The sequence below is a fragment of the Fulmarus glacialis genome, unplaced genomic scaffold, assembly GCF_000690835.1.
Source record: "Fulmarus glacialis isolate BGI_N327 unplaced genomic scaffold, ASM69083v1 scaffold12269, whole genome shotgun sequence".
Classification (NCBI taxonomy): Eukaryota; Metazoa; Chordata; class Aves; order Procellariiformes; family Procellariidae; genus Fulmarus; species Fulmarus glacialis.
The window spans coordinates 50,330-74,740 of NW_009235294.1; the positions used below are offsets into that span (position 1 = coordinate 50,330).

General features: G+C 41.8%; 1 protein-coding gene across 2 annotated transcripts in view; it reads right to left on the minus strand.

Annotated features, from left to right (window-relative positions):
* The window catches only part of GLP1R (glucagon-like peptide 1 receptor), a 57,554-nt gene extending 49,278 nt beyond the window's left edge, over positions 1 to 8,276 (minus strand). The window contains exons 1-2 of one of the 2 annotated variants that reach the window (XM_009585979.1): positions 8,186 to 8,276; positions 6,757 to 6,867 (exon numbers count right to left, since the gene is read on the minus strand). In XM_009585979.1, the coding sequence (XP_009584274.1) occupies positions 6,757 to 6,867; positions 8,186 to 8,255 (181 nt within the window). In that variant the 5' untranslated portion in view covers positions 8,256 to 8,276. The remainder of the gene's footprint in view (positions 1 to 6,756; positions 6,868 to 8,185) is intronic. The other variant, XM_009585978.1, reaches the window with a different exon arrangement.
* Between the last annotated feature and the right edge of the window lie 16,135 nt (positions 8,277 to 24,411).

The window sequence follows — 24,411 nt, forward strand, 5'->3', positions numbered from 1 at the left end:
TCACGATGCAGGCAGTGATTCAGAAGCTGCTGCATTAAGGAAGCAAAAAAAAGTCACACCTCAGCGAGGACCTCTGTGGCAGCAAGTAGAGGCAAGAACCTACTAACATCGTGTGGGGTTGGACTAGCGATACAGCACATACCTGCTGGGCAGGTAGAAAGTTCTCCATATCATTTTTGGCTTGCCACTCTGCTAGGCAACCTGCTGAGCTACATCTGCTGTCAAGATTTGTAGAAGGGCAGGCTCAAGACTGACAGCCACTAGGACGATAAGAGAGGGACACAAACAAGAATAAAAGCTGTTAAAATATAAGGTTTGCAAAACCTGTAATTGATCAAGGAATGCTCCAGCATTACAAACTCTTCCCTTTGCAAATTATTTTCTCCATCTCCTATTGTGGCTGACAACAATGGAAGTTTGTAACACCTGATAGTAACTCGGCTACCGAGACTTACCATCTTAAAAAAATAACAGAAACAGAGAAACACAAAACAGCCAAGACTGGGAGGAGACTCTGGAGACTTCCTAGTGCAACACTCTGCTCAGACCAGGGTAAACAAGGACAAGTTGCTCAGGTCCATGTCCAGTTAAGCTTTGACCATCTTCTTACAAGGATAGAGACTCCAAAACCTCTCTGGGTCACTGGTTCCAGGTGTTTGACCAACCTCACAGTAAAATAATTATGTTTAAAGGAAATTTCCTGTATTTCAATTTGTGACTATACACATTGATAAGATCCCCCCTGAGCCTTCTCTTCTCCACGCTGAAGAATACCAGCTCTCTCAGCCTCACCTCATCTGAGAGTCACTCCCGTCCCTTAATCATCTTTGCGGTCATTTGCTGGACTTGCTGCAGTATGTCCACATCTCTCTCATACTGGGGAGCCCAGAACTGTATAAAGCACTCCAGATACGTCTCACACCCCAGAGGAGAGGGGAAGGATCATCCCAAACAAGAGCTTTTGTTCTTGATGCTTTTGCTAATACAGCCCAGACCTCCAAGGCCTTTTCTGCAAAGCTGCTTTCCAGCCAGTCAGTACTGGTGCATGCAGCTATTCCTCCCCAGGGGCAGGACTTCGCATTTCATTTTGCAGAACTTCACAGGATTCCTGTCAGCCTGTTTCTTCAGCCTCTCAAGGCCCTTCTGAATGGCAGCACAATCACGTGGTGTATCAGCCCCAGTTTTGTCTGCAAACTTGCTGAAGGCACACTCAGTCCCATCATCCCGATCATTAATACAGATGTTAAACAATATTGGCTCTACTACCAATCCCTGGGGTACACCACTAGGGACCGACTTCCAACTGGAACTTTGTGCTGCTGACCACAATGCTATATGCCCAGCAGCTCAGCCAGTTTTCAGTTAACCTCATTGTTCATTTGTCTAATCAACACTTCATCGAAGGCACACTCAGTCCCATCATCCCGATCATTAATACAGATGTTAAACAATATTGGCTCTACTACCAATCCCTGGGGTACACCACTAGGGACCGACTTCCAACTGGAACTTTGTGCTGCTGACCACAATGCTATATGCCCAGCAGCTCAGCCAGTTTTCAGTTAACCTCATTGTTCATTTGTCTAATCAACACTTCATCAGTTTGTCAATGAGGATGTTATACTGGTGCATGCAGCTATTCCTCCCCAGGGGCAGGACTTCGCATTTCATTTTGCAGAACTTCACAGGATTCCTGTCAGCCTGTTTCTTCAGCCTCTCAAGGCCCTTCTGAATGGCAGCACAATCACGTGGTGTATCAGCCACTCCTCCCAGTTTTGTATGGTCTGCAAACTTGCTGAAGGCACACTCCGTCCCATCATCCAGATCATTAATGAAGATGTTAAACAGTATTGACCACAGTTTCAACCCCTAGGGTACCATTAGTGACTGGCCTCAGCTGGATTTCATGCCGCTGATCACAGCGCTCTGAGCCCAGTAGTTCAGATTACTTTCAATCCACCTCACTTCATCGGTTGGGCCTAATCAACACTTCATCAGTTTGTCAATGAGGATGTTATGGGAGACAGTGACAAAGTCACTTGACTTAAAGTCAAGATAAACACATCCACTGCTCTCCCCTTATTTACCAAGCTAGTCATCTCATCAGGTTCGTCAAGCATGATTTCACCTTCATAAATCCATGCTGACTACTCCCAATCACCTTCTTGTCCTTCATGTGTTTGGAAACAGTTTCCAGGATTATTTGCTCCATCACCTTCCTGGGGACTGATGCAAGGCCGATCACCTATAGTTCCCCAGATTCTCCTCCTTGTGCTTCTTGAAGATAGTGGTGACAATTGCTTTCTTCCAGTCCTCAGTAATCTCCCTCAATTGCCATGACCTTTCAAAGATAATCAAGAGTGGCCTCACAATAGCATCAACCAGCTCATTCAGCACTTGTTAGTACATCCCACCAAGTCCCATGGACTTGTGTATATCCTGTTTAAGTGTTCCATAATCTGATCCTCCTCCACTAAGGGTAAGTCTTCCTTGCTCCAGACTTTACCACTGATCTCAGGGGCCTGGGATTGCTGAAGGCAAGTTTTACTGGAAAAGGCCATGACAAAGAAGGCTGCAAGTACCTCAATCATTTCCCCATCCTTTGTCACAAGATCCTCCTGCCCCATTCAGGGGGCCTTTTTTTTGCGCTTCACATCACTTGTCAGATTCTGGGTGGGCTTTGGCTTTCCTAATCTTATCCCTGAATGTTCAGTGTCTCCATATGCCTCCTGGGTCACCTGTCCCTGCTTCCAACTCTTCTACACTTTTTACGGAAATGGCCAGGACATAAAGAGACTTGCACTCAATGCTTGCTCCATTTCAGTACCCCATCATAAGCAGTATTCAGTTTTAAGTGTTTCAATTTATTCTCCAGGGGACTTCTGGGGGTATGGTGTGACGTCCCCCAGCAAACGTTTTACGCATTTGAAAACCTGACTCCTAATCAAAGGAACAGCAGTTTTAAATGAGTAAGCTTGGCTGAAGCACTTCATACTTAATGATGACCTTCACTGAACATGTTTTGAAGGTACTTCCCAAACGAGGTCTCATCTTTTCATTTTCTCCGTTTTCATCAGGTGAAGACACGGAAGCCCTGCAGTGCTAGAATCTATTTCAAGTTCTAAGTAGGGGGCTAAGCAAGAACAAGTAATAAGCATGCTTTAGTGATTACTGTAAACCACAGGGTGTCCAATTTCCTATTGCTCTAGATCTTCCATTTTAAAGATGTTACCTCTTCACTATGGCAGCCCATTAGCATTCACTTTGAACATGACCCCACAAGACGTCACAAAACAGTATCAGGTCATGGTAATTCAGGCTCCTAAATTGCGTACCTGGCACCAATACAAACTTCTTATTTTATATTAGACAATGAAAGGCCTCCTTGTTCCGTTCTTATTCCTCACTGATAAAATAGAGGTTGAGGTATATGCACAGTATGTACAGGAAGGGAGCACGTCCAGAGGTTTAATGACGTTCTGAAGTACTTTCGCAATCCTCCCTAGCAAGGGGTTATACAAAATGCTGCTATTCTTTTCACTGAAACAAACACTGGTTTTAGGATAATTTTTTTAAAAAAACTTATTTCCAAAAGTATGAAAGATATTGCACATTCCAATAATTTATTAATCTGCAGTATTGTGCTAAACCTTGGCTCTCTCCAGCAGTGATGTTTCAAGAGCAGTTGGAAGTCAAATAACTGTGTCCGGGGTCTTAAAGATTGCAAGTAAACAGGTTTAGAGGAAAGAAGTTTAATCCTGTGAAGAGTTTTAGATATCCAGAAAGATTAGCATTATTGGAAAAAATTCTGCAGCACCTGATATTTTTCTGCCAATTAATTATGAGGTAAATATTAATTTCATACATTTATAAAAGCTTGTTCACCCATTCTAAAAACATAACATTTATTAATAATCTCAAGAGGATTAGCAAACAGCATTTTAACTTCAGAGGTTATAAAATTGGCAGTTACTACCAAGACAGCTGAGATAATACAAAAGATGTGCAGAAGTTAGAAATATGGACACGGTAGCATAATATTCATCCGTAGAATACAGTGCAATACATCTGTGGGAGGGGAAGTCACCCCAACACAGATGTTCAGCACAAACAAGACAGGTATAAAACTGCCAAAGCATGCAGGTCACTTCGGAAAACAGGCAAGGCTGAAGAAGTAACCAAGTGGCAGCAGGACCCCAGGGCATGGAGGCAGAAAGACCGGAGCAGATCATCTCTCCCCCACGCACCGCGGGTGTCCCTAACCACTAAGTACACCATAACGTTAATTCCCATCTCTTCCCTTGAAACCCTAACATAAAAAATGCACCAAGTTAAAGTGAAAATAGCAATCCAGACTAGCAGTTTTGTTTTAGGAACTTACCTCTGAGACAAGCTTAAAGCTAGCCAGAAAGTTAAAGGGTTGACCTGATATTTCCCCGCCCTACACCATCACCAAATTTGTACACTTCCAAGCATCTCTCCCACTCAACAGTAAGAGCTGTTAAGTGCTACAGCAGGTTACCAAGTGTACTGGGCATCCGTGTCTAGGTGTTGGCAGCGGGGGACTGAGGGGTGGCCTCTGTGAGGAGAGGTTGGAGCTGCCCCGTGCTGGACACAGCCGGTTCCAGCGGACCCACTCCAGGGGACAGCTGAGCCCCTCAGCCAAGATAGTGCAGCCTCAGGGGAAATGTATGTAAGAAAGGGCCAAACACTGCCTGGCAGTGAGGGGTGAGGAAAAAAGTGTGAGAAACAGCCCTGTGAGCACTGAGGTCAGAGAAGATAGAGGGGAGGAGGTTCTGCAGGCACCAGAGCAGAGACTTCCTTGCAGCCCCTGGAGATATCATGGTGGATGTGATGAGTTGACCTTGGCCAGCTGCCAAACGCCCACCCAGCCACTCTCCCACTCCCCCTCCTCAACAGGACGGGGGAGAAAATAAAATGGAAAAGCTTGTTGGTCAAGATAAAGACAGTAACTGGGAGAGGTAATGGGCAAAACTGGGACTGGATGTTGCCAGAGAGGGGAATAATTGCGAGGAATCTTTTGTGGTTGTAAAGCAGTGAAGGGACAAGGGGTGGAGTTTTATTGTGTGTGTAAATTGTCCACCTTTGTCAGTGTAGTACTGACATTTTGATTTTGGTGTGAGGATTTCGTTGGTCAAGATAAAGACAGTAACTGGGAGAGGTAATGGGCAAAACTGGGACTGGATGTTGCCAGAGAGGGGAATAATTGCGAGGAATCTTTTGTGGTTGTAAAGCAGTGAAGGGACAAGGGGTGGAGTTTTATTGTGTGTGTAAATTGTCCACCTTTGTCAGTGTAGTACTGACATTTTGATTTTGGTGTGAGGATTTCCCACACACGCACCACCACCCCTTCAAGATAATGACAGTTTAATAAGGAAAGCAAAAGCTGCACATGCAAGCAAAGCAAAATAAGGAATTTATTCACTGCTTCCCACCAGCAGGCAGACGTCCAGCCATTTCTTGGAAAGCAGGGCCCCAGCATGCGTAACCATTACTTGGGAAGTCAAACACCATAACCATGAATGCCTCCACCCCCTTCTTCCCCCTCTCCCTGAGCTTTTACTGCTGACCACAATGTTCTATGGTGGGGAACATCCCTTTCATCAGATCAGGTCAGCTGGCCCAGTTATGTCACCTCCTGCAGACCCCCAGCCTACTGACCTTGGGCAGGGCACGGGTTGGAGAGCGCGCTTTGACGCTGCGCAAGCACTGTTCAGCAACAGCCAAACCACTGGTGCATTGTCAACACTTCTAGCCATAAATATAAAGAACAGCACCATACGGGCTGCTATGAAGAAAGTTACCTCCATCCCAGTCAGACCCAGTACAACCTCCACCCCTTATTCCATACCATTTGCATCATGCCCAGGTCCCACATTATCCAATATATCTAAGTATCCTATCCCATTCCTTTTCTTTCTCATACCAACATTTACAACGTGTACTCTACACTTAAACCATCTTTACGTCCAGCAGTCAGATTTATACATCCTCGTTAACCAGTATCATCTGTCCCTTAACAGGGGCCAAAGCCAATTCGCCACACCGAGGTAGCTAGTTAATAAACTGTTTCATTTAGACTTCAAAACGTAGAAAGGTCTTCACAAAGAACAAGCTGTACAAGTCACTGGTTTCAAAGACAGAATACTAGACGAAGCAATCTAATACACATTGCCTTCAAGTGGCATCAAGTGTACATGTACATAAGGGTGTAAAATCTAAAGGTGACATTCAGTCCTTCAGAGAAAAAAAGTCTTTGTGACCACTGACAATGCCTTCATCTTGCAGCATTCTGAGAAATAAGTTTATCTCAGAAAGCAGCACAAAACACTTTCATTTTAGACCTTTTTGTCTTTATCTACTACAGGACGACCTACCGTCTAGCTTTGCTACTTTTATCTCAGTTTTCAGACTACACCATTATTATTGTTAGATAGTCTTCAACAAGCACCACAGTGCTATTTTATTAATAGTCACCACTGTTCAAGCAGCAAAAACAGATGAGAGCACAAAAATCCGAACTAAATGCAACCTTTAAGAACAGTTTTTTCTCTCATTTTCATTTTCTCTTGCTAAATGGAGATAAAAAGTGTATCATACTGAGCCCCATTCCTACTTTTATGTTGCAGAGAACTGGCTGCTCTCATAGCCATTTAAGCCAATTTTATCCTTGCTAAGACTGTGCAAGGAAAACAGGGTTGGTTTAAAGCTGTGCCTATAAGGAAAGGCTCTTACCTGCGTTAGCCCAGGGGAGATACCAGGGGCAGCTGACATTCACGTAGGTGCCGGGCAGTCCGTCTGGCCAGCAGGCATAATTGTCAAATGTTCTGTTGCAGAACTTGCCTTCTGCAGAGAGATGGAAGGGAGGGTCATGCCGCTGCCTTATATTAATACTGCAAGGAGGAAAAGACTGAAGAGCAGAAGATAAAAGGAAAGACAGACGCGTGCACTTAAGCCGTAACAGCATTATGCAATTAAGCTTTGATGTGGAGTTAAATGAGATTTATTTGTCCAAAAGAGTTTATCCCCACACAAGAAACTGTTGTTTCAGGGGGGAACTGAAGAACAGATTAGAGTCTTTGACTAAATCAAAGGACAAGAAAGGTAAATCAATACTGATCCATTCCCATCTTTTCTCTTTTACACCCTTACGTGTCTCAGTTTAATTTAAAATCATTTTTGCTATGAATACTGTAGATAATCATTCCCGAGAATGGTTCACAGTTGTGCAGATGGAAAGTCTAGCCTCATATATAGATCCATCAACAAAATACCCACACACAACCATAACTTCGCATTACAGCTTAATCAACATGAGAATACCTCAACTTCAGATTTATTAAACTGTCATTCTTAGAGGGCAGCACTCAACCGCTCAACAGGATAATGGAGCGGAGGGACATGAATGTTTCCCTGCCATTGTTGTCATCAGCTACTGCTCTCACTCTGCCATAATAATGTAGTTAAGAGAAGGAAAATTAACAGTTTTGAAATAATTCTTCACAGACACAACTTTAGACCCGTCTTGTCTTTCTGTGTGTCACAAAAGCGCTGAAGCATAGAAAAGGCCACACTGTGTCCAGTTGTGAGCGTCACTGACAAGTCACCAGTGTCCTCTAAACACCATGATGCTGGCACATCGCAGCTGCTCTCAGCACATTACAGCAGCTCAATTGCTAAGAGAAGCTGAGACAAGCTGCATTCTCATTTTCACTAAGGGATTTTTTTTTCTTTTTAAGCCATTTCAACATTTTACAATGTTCAAAATAATTTATACCAACTTTAAGGCCCACAAACTGCTAGGTCAATGTGAACAGCATGGTCCCAGATTTCCTAACATCTGTGTGCTCTCTCAGCTCTGACCCCTAAAAAGGTTTCAGGGGTATTACATTAGCGTGCTGCTTTGATGTGCTGCAGCCACCACTTGCCACCGCAAAACACTCTGGACCTAAAGACTAACATCTTTACAATGAAATTGTTCTATAAAATGCTTCCTCATCAGAGGGGAGAGTCCCACAGAGAGCAGGTGGAAGCAAATGGGATAAAGAAGAAGTGGACTGGAAAGTAAGCTGGAGAAGTATTTTCAAGTTCATAATCACTCCCTTGCTACCGTTGTCATGCATTTTAAAAATTAATACATCCTATCGCTACCAAGCAGGCTTACCTGCCGCAATGGGTGGTGCCTCATACAAGTATTTCAGGCACTGGAGCTGATACTCCTTCCACTTCTGCATAACCCCAGAGAGGGACCCATCTGAACTCTGAAAGAGGAATCACGAGTCTCAGACATTGCAGGGATTTAAACTGTATTTTTCATGCAGCCTGAGTAGGTGGGTGTGAAAATGACTACCACAAACCAAAACAGCACTGCGTATCATAAAGGGAACAAGATGCTGCTATGCGTTTGCCTGATTGCAGCCAAAGAAATCCCTTTCCATTTGTACTGCAAGGAACTGAAAAAAACCACAAACAATTATACCATGTCCTCACTGAAATCCAAACTGAGCTAGCCTTGCTCTCTTGAACATGCCCCAGTTGTGTCATTTATTATCTCATGAAAAGACAGGGACAGCAGCAAGTCCTTTTAGGAGAGGTTTTCTCTCCACCAGCAGTATTTCTGCTATCCCATAAATGAGACCAAGTTATTCACTGTATTCAGCAGATATTCCGCAAGCATTCTTCCAGAACATGGATGAAAGGTTTTCCAGCTCAGCTTTTCTTCCATGAACAGCAGCTTTTCCCCGCATCCAGCATATTTTTCCTGAAACGGCAGAAAGAGCGGGGACCTCCTTTTTGCACAGTTTGACAGGCTGCAGGTTCCGCCATCAGCTACCCCAAGTACTGAGGGAGCAGAGGAAAACTATGTACAAACTCTGTCTGAGCACAAAGGAAATTAGCTGTTATTAAACTGCAAAATTTAGCGCTGGCTGCTCGCTCAACCCTAGGAGATGCCCCACCTGGCTCACAGAGGCCCAGCTTACTCATGGCGTTTAAGTGAAGAGACATCAGTCCTTCTCTCCCCTCTCCGCAGTCATATAAACTGAATTAAAAATGTCAGGATTAGCAGGTTGTAAGTGATCAATAATGCAGCTAACTCAGCATTCTTTTTCCAGAGAAAGGCCCAGCATGGATGTCTCAGGCGTACAATCAACAGCATGAACCTAATGGTACAACACACTAACACTGAGTGGAGGAAAAATCATTTAATCCCAGCTGTCGGTCAATTTATTAAGCAAAGCGTGAGGGTAAATAATCCTTGTAATTTTACCCTCACAGCTTCAACTACTAATTTTTATTTTCCATTTCTGCTTCTAAACCTTTTTCAGATGGTTAGAAGGAAACCAGGGCATGGGAAGGACTGTTTTAAACTGAAGAAGTCATTTAAACCTATACTGCGTTTCAGGAAAGCCAAACTGAATGCTGTCCGCTACAACCAATGTGACTAAAATTCAGACACCAGTGCAATCACCTTGGTATAAAAGAACAGAAGTAGAACTGGCATTTTTGGTCTACAGACCTCTCAAGTCCTCTTCTCTCATATCCTTCTGATTAAAAAAAAAAAAGTGTTTGGAAAAAACCAAACCACCATATGCATCATGCTTCTGCCTGGATTAAACCATTACATTTAATTACAAAGATGCTCTTGTACACATGATGAGAAGTACAACATTTAGTAGATACCAGTGTTGTGTTTCAAGAATAACTGTCTATATTTACATGCAACTTATCCGTAGCTAGGGCCTCACAGCCACAACTTTAGAAGAATTTAGCCAGCTCCCCCTGAAGTCAAAACAAGCACAAGCCTGTGGATCTTTGAAACTCTGACCCTTGTGTGCCTGATTTAAATCATCTTATCTATGCCAATAAATGCTGCCAAAGTCTGTCTGTGCTAAAGTCCCTGGTGTAAAATGAATGCATCCTACTGAATGTTAACCCCATGTGCCTACGGAAACACACAAACCTGTAGCTTAGTGATCTATGCTCAACATACCTGAAGGAGAAAGAAAACATCATCACCTAAATTAAGTCTACAGGTGTGTGTAGAGAAACACATAACCAGTAACTTTAAAATGCCGTCTACAGATCCATGTAGGCTGAATAAGGACGGATGACCTGAGTACAGGGAGAGGGAACAACTTTCAAATCTAAGTTTCTCTCAGGCAGTCTTTAAAAAGAAACTTCTGGCTTATGCATTGTTTAAAAGGTCTTCATTTTACAAGGGTGGTTACTGAAGTTATACAGGACTGTTTCAGCACCCTCTCATCACCAGGTTAACACTTTAATAAATGAATTAGAAGGAACATTTTCAGGATGAATTCTTAAATTATGATTCAGAATAACTTCAGAAGCTAAGTGTCACACATCTTCCCAAAAAGTAACTATTGATCATGCATGCAGATGACCACATCAAGTTAATCCAAATTCAGCTTTTCAAATCATTACAAGATAAAGATGCATACAGAGTTTCACTTAGAAACAAGACTCTACCTTTTAAAACATCCTGAAAATATCCTAAAACTGCTTGCACTAAGAAAATTAGCTCTTTTGGAGTCAGCAAGCCTTAAAGTATTTTCTTCTAAATCAAGTTTTCATCTATTGCCTTCACGAATGCAGGAACAACCAGCTTTAATTACAGCTTAGGAAAAATCAAGCCTCTATCCCTCCATTTCATGAAAAAGTAGAAACATTCTACTTATATTGGTTTCTCATAATGCGAGAAGACAACTCTAACAAGGAGATTAGTAAACTGTAAGAGTAAAATAATTAGACATACCTTCTTGTGGAGATGACTGATTTGGTAGACAGTTTTCTATCATCTATAGTCTGTTGCAACAATACAATCAAATATAAATCCCAACATAATTTGTTCTCTCTACGCAACAGTTTACTCTGGTTCAACTAAATACCATGTTTTGTTATCAGACAAATCGACTTAAATTTGGTTTTAATATATGCTAATCCCCATTTCCCAGAGATTTTGGCCCACGTGAACAAGAATCACAAGTTATACAGTGCCACAGATTTACAATGTGAGTAGTTAGTCAAATAAGAGATACTATATTTTCTTGAAAAGTGATTTAATTCCTTCTGCAACATCGAAGCACTAAACACACATATACAAGGACAAAGTTCCTGGGTCAGTACCCAAAATTTGGAGTAAATTGCAAAAGTTCAAATAGCTTTATTAAACTCAGGACTATATTTTTGTTGCTAAAAGCACTGGTCCTTGCATTTTAGTTGTGGGTTTGGGGTTTTTTTTTTCCCAGTTATACTCAACCATGGGAGGAAAAACAGTAGTAGTTTTGCTGTGGTGAAAATATATCACAGAAGGATAGCGGAGGAGAAAAGGATGGAAACACAGCTGACTGGTTAAGGTGGAGGAGTCAGAAGGCAAGAATGGATGAAGGACATTAAGGAGGTGAGTAATGGTGCAGCCTAAGGAGCATAAAATGGATGTAGAAAAATTAAGACAGGCAAGAGCATGGAGACTGGGAGCCTTTCAGTGTACGTATATAATTAAGTGTAATTAATCTCTAGTGATAAATTAGCTCATTCAACAGTCCGAAGACAGAATTCCTTACAAATCCTTAACACCTTTATAGGAAAGCCTCTTTCTGTAGCCATCATTTGTCTTCATAGACCTTAAAAGGAAGCATTTTAATCACTTTTCAACATCTTTGAAACTATTTGTTCTGCGATAAAAATGGCATCCACACAGATCCAAGGTGATCAACGCTACAAAAGCACTATTCTAATACAGTGAAATCTGAGCACAGAGAGTATAAACCTGCAGGGGGCTCAGACCAGACAAAATGCACCATGAAGCGGCATCATTCAGAGTGGAAGGGAGAATTCTCAGAGCTTCAGAAGCCGCCGGTGACTCCTGAGCTTATCTTCTTCCCTCTTCTCCCATCACCATGTAAGAAGCCTTACATGCAACTGAATGAGAAATTCCTCCTTACATTTGTATTTCTTACGTCTTTGGTTGCCTGTTTTTAAACGGGAACACTTATGTTACAGCTTTTTCATGCTTTTAACATTTCAGGATAATAAGCAAGACTTCAGCTTGCTGCTAAAGGCTCATATGTAATGTTACAACCGCTGGGACCTCCAAAATGCTAATCTTAGTCTTCAAAAGCAAAAGTTAGGCAACCTGGCATTGAACCACACTTTTGCGTGGCCTTGGTATTCTTCCCTCGGATAGTAACGATGACATATCTACCTCGTGAGAGGAGGGTTCAGATCATATTTACTGCCTTTTATCTCAGAAGCACCGGTGAGTTACTTTTAAACTTTACTGCTCTTTTTGAAAAGGCCAATGCGACACTTTATTTCAAGGCTATTCTGCTCAGGATCAGCACAGCAACTAAGTCCAAGATAGGTGAAGATTACAGATTACCAGCTTTATGCCCATTCTGACTTGACGTTGTTTCCTGTATAATATGGATCTTCTTAAATCATCTGTTATGCCAGCATAAGCTATAGGTCTGCATCAATAAAAGCCAACACAGAGTGGAAGTTCAGCTGTCCACCTAACAGGTTTATTCAATTTGTAGGGTGGACATAAGCTTGAATTTACGAGACAGTTTTGTGCTCAGTTCACAGCCCAAATGGGGCAGAGCACAACACTGCTACCCCAGAAGTCTTTGCTGTGACCCAGTATCACCTTGCATTTATTGGGATGAGATTCTTCCTGTCCAAGAAAGAATGATTTCCAGGTTTCAAACTTAAATGAATTAATTCATGTGGGGCTTAAATACAGTCACACCTTCCTGAAAGCACTTTCCTACCTAACAAGACCCTTCGGCTTGCCACAACAGCACCTCTGGAAGCAGAAGTTAAAAACAGAGGCTGTAGCACAGCACAACTCTGCAGCAGGGCTGGCTGTTCACACAACAAACTTGCCTCCCCCTGCAATTTGTCATCACTTTTCTCCACTTCTAATTTGACGTAAACATGAAAGCATATGAATGGCAGGATGCTACTACTACGTCCCTAAGCCCATCAGTCAAGATCCAATTTCTCAACAGTTACTATAAATTTGTCAAAGAAGTCCTGCAAATGTTGATGCTCCAACCACCTGTTTGTAAGAACAGTTACGTTTCTTTAACTGTTGCAGGAAAAAAACCAACCCCAACACTAAACCAAAACACCCAACACTGAACTTCATATTAGTAGAGTCCTTTGATCCACTGTCCACCCCATGACAAAGCAATCCTGTTGAGGATCAGTCCTTCAAGTACAATGCTTCTTGAAAACCAAAAGAGATTCTGGAAATGCGTTGGTATGGGAGCAGGCTTTATTGTTTGAACTCCCCCCTCACTCCCCACAAAGAGGTGAGATTTAACCTGATTTTATAACTACTTAGATCAACTTCTGTGTAATGAGCTAATCTGAATCCATTATAGGCATCTCTGACAGTTCAGTTACTCTCCTTTAAGTACTGAAGCTATGTCAAAGGAGGAGGTACATCAAAACTTACAGTGCTGTCTCTACTATAGATAGTACAAAAGAAGTATCAGTAAAGATACCTGAGCAATACCTTTTCCAGAGATCACAAAATGAGATCATACTTTAGGACATCTGACATCCCCCAGATTTCCGTATTTATTGCATTCTTTTCCCATATGACGTTGCCCAGTATCGAATTTAATGTAGTCATCTGACATTATGCAAGACTAAGTGAGCCTTTGAGGTCAAGTCATTATTCTCGGTCCCTTCTATAAGGCAACTTGACTGATCAGATGATATAACATTAATTATGCTTCCCAAGTAATATTTTACAAGATACTTCATCAGCAGTTGGATCACTCTGGACAAATCCCTCACCCTTCAGAAAAAAAACAAACGGGATCCAAACAACTCTTCTTTCAGAGAAAGGTGTATTGCCAGCTTCTAGGAGCTTTTCCTGTAAACGCTTCTGTTCCTTAGTTACTAATGAACTAACGACCTCAGTAGCTCAAGAGCACCAGAACAAGAAACCTTTCAGCATCCTCCCTGCTAGTGAAAAGCAGCAAATGAGCTCCCACAAAAGGAGCTACTGGATTCAGCGAGAAACTCCCTGGCGACATCTGCCAGCTGAGTTTTCTCTTAGGCTGCAGCAGCTTAGCACTTACAATGAGACCTTCAAGAAAAACAAAAAGTCCTAGGACTTTGATAAAGGCAAATCTTGAAAACAGTGTTTCACCAGCTGCCTAACCATGGAGACCCCTCTATTCTGTCACTCTTTTAAGACTTCAAGTTCCATGACATCAAGCTTTTGAACATAAAGCTGCAAGAGCAAGCTCTCATCAGGCACTTCCATCCCATCAATACACAGAAGAGACACTCCTCCTCCGCCTGTCTCTTCAGAGCTGCTCAGCCCAGACTGACAGCACACCTCCAGTCCTGAATATAACACTGGGCTTTCAATAACTTCCCAAAACACACAAGATCCCCCCATTCCATTTCATTCTCTGCCTGAGCAGCTTCAAAACAGTATTTCAGCCCATCCAAAGAACATCCTGAAAGAACAAACACCACTCCTGTTAAAGAGAAGAACATGTATAAAAATACCTTTTTGTTTTGTTTGGGTTTTTGGCTTTGGTGGTGTTTGTTGTTGTTGTTGTTCTTTTGTTTGTTTGTTTTAAATCAGAGGCTGAATCTCAGGATTCCTCTCTCTCTGCTGAAAATAACCACTGCACCACATGGTCCCTCATCCTGGCCTGCCTGCTCCCATGCCTTTTTCTTCCTCTTTTGCACACCCGCACAGCTTCAGAAGGAAGGGTTGGCTGTGCTCAATCCCATAGCAGCCTATAATAGTACAGGGCACTAATCACCACCTCACCTTCCCTCATTCTTAAGACCTGTTCTTGCCAGATTAAGGAAAAAAGGACAAGCGTATGCATCTCCTAAAGAAGGCGTGGAAATACAGATTTCCAAATGCAGAATGCTTCTGCCCAGAGTCTCAAATAAGACATTTTACAGAACAAAAACAAAACTGACTTGAGGCATATTCCTGCTCTCAGTACTTCTGTTGACTAGGCACAGGCCCAGTTCAGCTGACTTATCGTTTCACAAATTGTTCCAAATACATAAGCTGTCTGAACAGGCGGGAGAATTCAGTCCCGACCACAAGGGTTTCCACTCCGGGACCAAACATCCCAGGTCTGTCCTGGGATGCTTCATTCGTGCTTTGAAACTGTCTAGTTTTCTCCTCCCATCCCTGAAATTTTTGTTTTTAACAAGGTGCATTTCAATGAGAGTAATACCTCTTGGCCCCTAGCATTTTCTGGATCAAGGCAAAGTATTTGGCATTCAGAGGCATAGATGTCAAAGCAAAATTTTTTAACACCTAAATCAGCTTGCATGGTATACAGTCTCAAAATCAAGGGAATAAAGCACAGCTTAATATTTCATCATGCTATAAAATGAAGCATCCTCTTCTAGAGACATAAATAAATAAATAAAAATCAAACTCCTGTAGGTCAGGTAGAATAGACTGAAAACGTGTTACAAACCTGTGTTCCAGGGTTATTCTATTGCTTCTGTCTTCAGTGATGGACAGACCTGGGACAAGACCAGTTACCTGCAGAGTTTTTCTACCCCATGAAGAGCTTTCCCAGCCTGCAAAGAGGTTTCCTCTTTGGTCACTGTAGGACCCATGAATCCATATGCTTACAGTTGAAGCAGACAGCCATTGTTACCAGAAAATGTTATTTTCCCTAAAAAAAAAATGTTGCTATCCCAAATGTATTACATCAGCCAGTCATAAACACGACAGAAGAAACTACTGAGCAACTATGTGCTCAGTGAGAGAAAAGGAAGGAAAAAAAACAAAATTCAAAAGCAACTATAACTCCAAAACTCTTGGAGAGCAGAAAGCAATCCCACAATTTTAGTGGGAGACAGTGTGTGCCAGCATTCATGAGAATTAAATGATCATAGGACTCCTGTACAAGGAGATTTTACTTTGCATTGCAAATCTAGACACACGGTTTGTGAAGTGCTCTTTAGAAGAGGACTTTTATTGATGCAGTTATACAACAGAGCAAGCAAAACCACAGAATAAAGAGTTTAAATTGCATTTTTAGACAGATACAAAAGGTATAGTGCTAGAAACACTATGGAAGGAACAAAGGCAAAGTTGAGCAGTGTTGTGGGAGCAGGGCAAGCTATAAAGCTGAAGATGAGAAGAGTGCTTCAGAACTACCCTCACAGATTTAGAAACAAAATGTAACCTATACTACTGGAAGAGGAACTCAGCATTTCCTTAAAAGTGCTGTAATAACATAGAATCATAGAATGGTTTGGGTTGGAAGCAACCTTTAAAGATCATCTAGTTCTAATCCCCCTACCTTGGACAGGGACATGTTTCAGGTTGCTCAAAGCCCCATCCAACCTGACCTTCAACACTTCCGGGGATGGAGTACCCACAACTTCTCTGGGCAACCTCTTCCAGTGGCTCACCACCCTCATACCAAATAATTTCTTCCTTATATCTAATATAATTCTAGCTCACCACCCTCATACCAAATCATTTCTTCCTTATATCTAATATAATTCTACCTTTTTTTAGTTTAAAACCATTACACCTTGTCCTATCACACTATAAGCCCTGCTAAAAAGTCTCTCTCCATCTTTCCTATAAGCCTCCTTTAAGTATTGAAAGGCCACAATAAGGTCTCCCCGAAGCCTTATCTCCTCCAGGCTGAACTACGCAAGTGCTCTCAGCCTTTCTTCATAGGAGGGGTGTTCTAGCTCTTGGATCATTTTCACGTCCCTCCTCTGGACCCACTCTAATAGGTCTTTCTTGTACTGGGGGCACCAGGGCTGGATGTAGTACCCCAGATGGGGTCTCACCAGAGCAGAGTAGAGGGGGAGAATCAGCTCCCTTGACCTGTTGGCCACCCTTCTTTTGATGCAGCCCAGGATACCTGGTCACCAGTCTGTCATCCCATCACTGCAATCCCTCCAATAAGCTCAATAACAAGAAAAAACCCAACTAAATCAGACATATTAACCTTCACAGACCTTTCCCTCACTGAATGCATTTCCATTTACACTTTTTTATTTTTAAACAAACTTAGTTCTCCAGTTTAAAAAAAGAAAAACAAACCCCACACAAAAGGATTTGATAGAAAAACAATCACCACAAAGCTATTTAAAAAACACCACCACACACAAAACCAAGAACTCCAGTACATAATTTCATGGGTTCTGCATCTACTGTTGTATAGAGATTGCTAGAGAAGAATGCAATCAAATCTGTATGGCTTTTGCAGTTCTACTTGAGAGCAGTAGTTTATTTTGGTTTTACCTAATGCAAATTAACTCCCTCAGCAGCTCATTGTCACAGTGGCTCAAGGTTCACTGTCCCATTATCTGCCATATTGCTCTTTCCCGCCTACCCATCCCCCTGCCAAGGCAGTTATATGTAGCGCCTTTGCAAATAGCTAGTGTTTTCATCAACAGTTATGACACATTTGAGAACAGAGCATGCAAGAGAAGTTCTGCCAGTGAAGCTCACCTGTTTTCCTTCCAAATATTAAATAAAACACAATGCAGAGGTACATCTTCGCATAACATAATGACATGGGTTTATCCCATCTAGACAGGACAGAACCCCTACAACAATATCTTTGCAGTATTGCAGCATATACAGTAGAGTTCACATTTATTTGGTTGGATGCAGTGTGGTGTTTCACAGCCTGCATATGATCTTATATTTTTCAGCATTCAACCCACACGGCTGCCAAGTGTTATATTCCAAGGGCTTGATTTGTCAAAAACAAGACAGGAGCAATGTTGTATAAAGCCCAATATAGAGAAGCATTAAAATGAACAAAAAACAACTAATAAGACAAATGAAAAAGGTGTACTGAGCTGCTACCCAGGGACTGCACTCTGACCACGTGAAACACAGAAGTAACACAGGTTGATAAACAAGGACCAAATCAACATGCCTGAAGTTAAGCTCACATTGGATGATCGTGTTATTTTATCCAAAGTTTGAGGGGAAGATCTTGCAGCCCCTGGACATCAAAATCTATAGGGGGCACAAGCGAGAAGAAAAAAATCTGGCACCACACTCTACTGCAGTAGCATCCTCAGAGCTGTGCTCCCAGGCAGAGGCAGCCAGATGACATTACCACTTCCAGAGACCACCCAAACATGGAACTTGTAGTCCTGCCTTCATCCCACCTCCCATGCCCTTTTCCTCCCACCTTGTTTTAAAATGGAACTTAGAAGAGTTTTGCTTCCCTAAGGTTTTTTGGCTGTGCTTCTGAAAGCCTCTAAGCAGAGAGGCAATTTAAAGCATCATCTTAACTTGGCAACAGCCTGCTATATCTGTGAGGTCTTGGTAGCTAAGGCTGTATGGTCATCTTTGTCCAGAAGTGATGTTAAAGCAAGAGTCAACAGCAGATACGAGCGTACTACAATGTTTGCTTTCACTTCTGCGCGGTTTTACATTTGCTTTTATTTGCAGAGGCCAACTCAGCTTCCTTGAAGGCAAAAATAAATGCAAAAATAAAACAGCTCCAACCTGAAACCTATTTTTCTGCTTTTTCATTCTCTGAGGACAGTCATCACCATCTTCTACAATATTTTAAACTACAATCAGACAGAATTCACCTAGTTGCAGGACACAGGAATGAAAGGCATTAAAATCAGCAGCTTTCCTTCATACTTTGACATTAGCTTTTTCTCCTTTTTTTTTTGGTATCTTTAATACAGGATTGATGCTTTTAGAGCTTTCCATAGGACTAAGCAGGCTGAGGACTTTGAAATCAAGGAATCGCAAACAATTCTTAGCTGTTCAGTATTTTATCATAACAACATTATGTTACCACCTTTGACTCAAATGATTTGGCAGGATCAATAACACTGTCCCCTCCTCCCCCTTTACACAAGTAAAAGTACCTGTCAGATTTATCCAGAATAGGTTTACTTCCCAGTTTTCCTACAATCCCTCTCAGCCAGGGAAGCAGACTACACAAACACAGGCAAGCCAAGTTGAATCACAGACTTTCCTTACTCTAGGACTGCAAAGCAACTTATGAACCACACTATTACTTACCACAGGAATCAGATCAGGCTTTTCCTCAAATCTGAATTAGTCTACCACAATACCTCTTTCAAAAAGAAGACCATAGTTTCTTCATTTTGGAAGCACAGCAGAATGAAAATATTATGAGAGATGCCAAGTGTTACAGCAAGCAAACGGGTGACCAAGACACAAATAGACTCTGGGAGTTCTGTCTTCTTCTGGTTCCCCAAGGAGATGTCAATAATATTGGGTGTCTCTGAAGTTAGTACCATGACAGTTGCATGTATAGATGACACGGAAGTTAATAAAATCAAAAATCCTTCTGTATGCTTAATCTTGCTTCAGTACACCCTTTCCTTGAGCTCAGAGGATTTTGTAGTTTAAGGATTTTGATAAAAAACAATCCTTAAACATTTCTTTCAGTAATCAATATTGGGCCAGTTTATCAGACAGTCTACACCACAAGTCTCTCAAACAAACAAACCCGCAATTTTCCCAATTCCCTCTCTGAGTATTTCAATTGGGTAAGCAATAAAATGAGCAAGAAGTCTGCAATCCATTTCAGTATCATGCATACATCAGCTCACCGTTCTCCCTATTCCTCCTCATTCTTACCTCCGTTGCATTAACCTTGCATACATAATATTCAGATACCAATACTCAGTCCCTCTTCCGCCCAGAGATCCTGGCACTGACTGCACAAGATAAATCAGTAGCAAAGGGTCTATACATTAATTCTGCAAGGCAATTCCGCATGCTACTACGCTTCTGCCTCCCAACAGTAGCACAAGAGAGGAACTCAGATGCAAGATGCAACCTCTAGTTTTTCCAAAGTTTATCCCTACCCCATCTTCAGGCCACTTCTAGCAGGCTTTGATCTTCGTCAGTTGAGAGTCTCACAACATCGTCTTCCCAATATGTGGGAAATCGGTGGATTTTCTTCATTCAGAATCCTTACCAGGATCTTATTTCTTTACTTCTGGCAGGTATCACAGCCTTCAGCCCTGCAGGTCTGCTGTGGCAACAGCCAATTTCAAAGACAGTCATAACTCTCCACAGAAATCAGCCTGCCTCCCCCTCCGCCCTTCTTTCCTTTCCACACTCTCATAGAGGTATATGGAACTAAAGAGGTTTGTGGCTTAAGCTACAGAAGTGAACTGCGATTGTGGGGATGTCAAAGCTGAGTGGACTTACCTTTCTTCCCACCCTTCTTTGGGGACACCTTCAATAGAAAGGGGAAAAGTGAGCGACAGAGGAAGATTGCCTATTCAGGCAGCAGGCACACTGGTTTTCAGAAAGCAAGAGATAGGATAAAGCCCAAGAGCAGGGTGAAACAACTTCATAAGCCAAGCAAAGAAAAACATGCAGAGAGCTTCTCAAGAAAGCTGTCCAGCCTGGACAAATGGAAACACAGAAGAGCTGCCCCTCCAGTCAAGTCTCTAACCTTTGTCAAAATGAATATTTTAAGTTGTGCACAAAGCTTCCCCTCCACCAGCTCCAATTTTCAAAGCACTGAGGGAACCAGTGACCATGCAGTAATAAAGCTGAAAATGGATAGGTCACTTAAAGGAATTAAAATAATTCCATTAGTTCCATGTTAGTAGTTTCATAGCCACATATTTCCCACCTGACATTAACCTTAAATCAAGCAGCACTTGTAGCAACAGAACAGATTCATAGAGAAGAGGCTAGAGAAAAAACTTGGGAACTTAAATAGCAGTGGTTTTATTTGACACATTGTCTTTTCTGAGAAAAGTTTGCTCTCTGAACTAAACTTGCTCTGCAAAGGATTTTTGTTTTACATTTCAGTTCATCCTTAAGACGTACTTCTGGAGCACAGAGTCATCTTACAGCATAACTACAGCATTTAAAGCAGCATAAACCAGCACCGCTGTTGAAAGAAGTGGTTTCTCTGTCCCCAGAGAAAGGTTGTGATTTCCTCCCACACCCCTCGCTCCCCTCTTATCCTTATGCCACCATAAGCACTTGTACCATCACACTGTGAGCCGAACAGGCGAACTCTCCAGGGTAAAATTACACAGGGAAAATGCTTAAGAGGATAAGAGTTGCTGTAAAGCAGAGACAAAAGCAGCACAGCTCACAGTGAGGCATAAAAATAATCTTAATTATCCACCATCTTAGAACTAAGAGGAGCCTAAAATGAAGCCCATTACCTGTATAAAAATGTTAAGCTAGGAGTCAAATGTCTATTACTCACAAAGAAGCAAAGACTTGAGGACTTCAGCTATTGGAGAAATAGCTCTTAAGGTCTCTTCATCTACGCTTGTTATTAGATGACTCATGATTTTTCACCTTTTGCCACTAGGAACAGTACGTGGCAACTATGGTGACCTTGAGGCCAGAAGGACCCATGATGATAATCTCATCGATTTCCTGCGTAGCACCTTCTAGAGCCCCACACTAACTTCTGAATCCATCTCACACATGCTAGCTTAACCAGAAAATACCACTCAGACACACATCTAATCTTGACCTAAAGACCCTGAGTGAAAGAGAATCCACTGCACCCTTAGGCAAGCTGCTACTGTGGTTGATTCCCCTCACTTATTTCTGGTCTGAGTTGAATTAACCATGCAAATAAGTTTCCTTAAAAGGAATTGCCTTGCAAAACATGAAGCTTGTATGTCACAGTTTAATTGATAAAATGGGACTGATATAATTAAAATACACCCGATTCAATTTTCCCTCGGTAATAAGTTGGTTAGTATTTGTGACGTTAGATCACTTTTCAGCCTTTTCACAATGCTGTTGGGTGAGTATCAGATTAAACAGCTAGTAGTTACTAGTGAAAGCAAGCACAAATTGAATTTTTCATAGTATTGCTACCATACGGTACTGTGCTAACACTGCTCTGGAGCCCTGTGGAGGAGAGGCCAGACTCCTCCACCCCACTGCTGTTAAGACTGAGTTGGTTTCTGTTGTCCTTTAGCCCCAGCCACCATGGACTTTTCAGATACTTTAACCTTCATTAGTGTTTTTTACACTATTGGTTTGCACTTGTTGCCATCAGCTTCCTTACCCTTTTGTTATACATCATTGCTGGAGTTATTTTAGCCACCACTTCCATTTCTTACAAGAATGGTTTAAGTTGTTACAGAAGACAAGTACACAGCTGGAGGTACTGGGGACACTATCAGCATCTTGAACACCTCAAAGTTAAAAGTATGTGTGCTTTTATATGATAATTTTTTTCTTTTCACGTCATTTTAACTCTTTCAGCTTTGCAGCTACAGATGGTAGCTTAGATTTCTTTCTGGTTTTCCAATTAGAAGAAGGAATGGATTAGGTAAACAAGTCAAAATCTGTAGATGGAAATGCTGCGGTATCAGGGCTGTAGAACACATCTGCTTCTAGAGATTGTTAAAAGCTTTCATGCCTGACTACCTTGCCCAAAAAATAAGTCTGTTGCTCACAGCTAGCAAAGTAGCACGCTGATATACTACAGACAACAGTCCCTCTTCCACCTCGGGTATCTTTTTGCTTTAGCAGTGTAGATTTTGAGGACAGAAAGTTCACTGAAACGTTTAAGTCTAAAATAGGTAAATTAGCCACTGTATGTGAAAGTTCCGCTCAAACATCACACCAGCCACACACGCGTGTGTGTGCGTACACACACGCCTCTTACACCCTTCCAGAGCACCCACACAGCATTACACGTCCCTTGCCTTCTTCCTTTCTTGCTGTCTTCTTCCTCTCCCTCTTACTGAGTGCATGTGGAGTCTAGGAAGACACGACTCAAAAAACACGACCTTAAGTGGACTCAGAGTATGGAAGCATTAACAGTCTCCATTCACTTTCTAACTTTAATTACTGGATTCTGCCTAAATTTCTCAGCCGTCTTATCCTCCTTTCTTACACATACACGCACGTATAATACTTAAATTCATTTTTACTTTGTATGTTATGGAAATGCAGCAAATCTCAACCTAAGATTAGTATCTCCAAAGCTGTCTGAGATGCTCTTGCACTTCTATTAGAAGAGCACCTTTTAAAAGAAAATCACTACCACAGCTTCTCTCTCCACGTCTTACTATTCTGTCACACCTAGCTCTCAACAGGCTGAAAGCAATCACCAATATTCCTTTAAAAAAACAAAACAACAACAACAAAAAAACCAACCCACAAAATAAACCAAGTTACTCTTCATCACTAAGTAATAAAATCACAAGTTTTAAACCCCATGAAGGACTAGCCAGTAGATCAGATAGACCTTTAAGATTGACACGTGGTACACAGACACCGTAGAATATGCTGCAATTAAGATTTTACCTAGTGAGCCAAACATTCTTATTACCCACGTAGAATTAAAAGTACCAAGCGGAATGGAAAGAAAGGTCAGCTTTGATTATATTCTTAAAGCCCATAGCCAAAATCAGGCTAGAAATGGCAGGTACATGAAAAACCTTGTGCTCCAACAACCTGCAGGAACAGCTTCTGTTCAGGTCACTGTAAGGTGCATCCCTCTCCTTTATGGCAACCAAGATTTATTCAGATCCCTGTGAGTAAGTCTTTGTGCATGCAAACCTCTCTCAACATCCTTTACACAACAGTTTAAAATTATTAAAACGAGCGAGTCATGAATTCATTAAAGTTTCATCCTTTGCACTTCCTATTTCCAAAATGAAGACTCATTTAGCTATATAGTGGTTTAGGGAAAAAAAAAAAAAAGAAAAAAAGAAAGGCAGGCATTTCTTTTGGTTTTGAAAAGCAAATAAAAACACAATGCTCATCACTACAACTTAGCAAGGCTCCAGTTGAGCACAGGATCTCACTAGGCTGATCACTATATAAAACAAGTGTTTCAGGCAAAAAAGATAAGAAATCCTAAAAACCTCAGTCTTAACTGGAGTTGTTCAGAAGCGACCATTTTATGGAATTCAAGGAAAGAAACAACACAACCGAAAAAGGCAGTAACTCACTATATGGAGGACCGGAAGACAACTCTGGCCAGAGCTGGGACACGCTCCCTGGAGAGGCCCATTAGATGAGCAGCTTGGGCAATCGGACAAACACACAGCAGACCAGCCAGCTTGTCTGCTTTGTTTCTACCAAAATTTTTAACGGAAAGGACACTAACCCTCAGAACATTTCTCCTGTCAGATTACTTGGACCAGAAATGGTCAAAAACTTAAGAAGGCGCCGGGGTGGAGGAAAAGACAGATGAGAGGGAAAAGAAGGCTAAAGAGAAAGTGATTTAGTCACGACCAAAGTAGGCTGACACTTTCCATTCCCAACTGTTCAAATAGTTTCTTTTCCAGTTCGGATCATAAAACTAAATAAAAGACAAGCACTGCAAAATAAGCCCAAAGCCGTTAGCTCACAATGGTATTGGAAGTTGA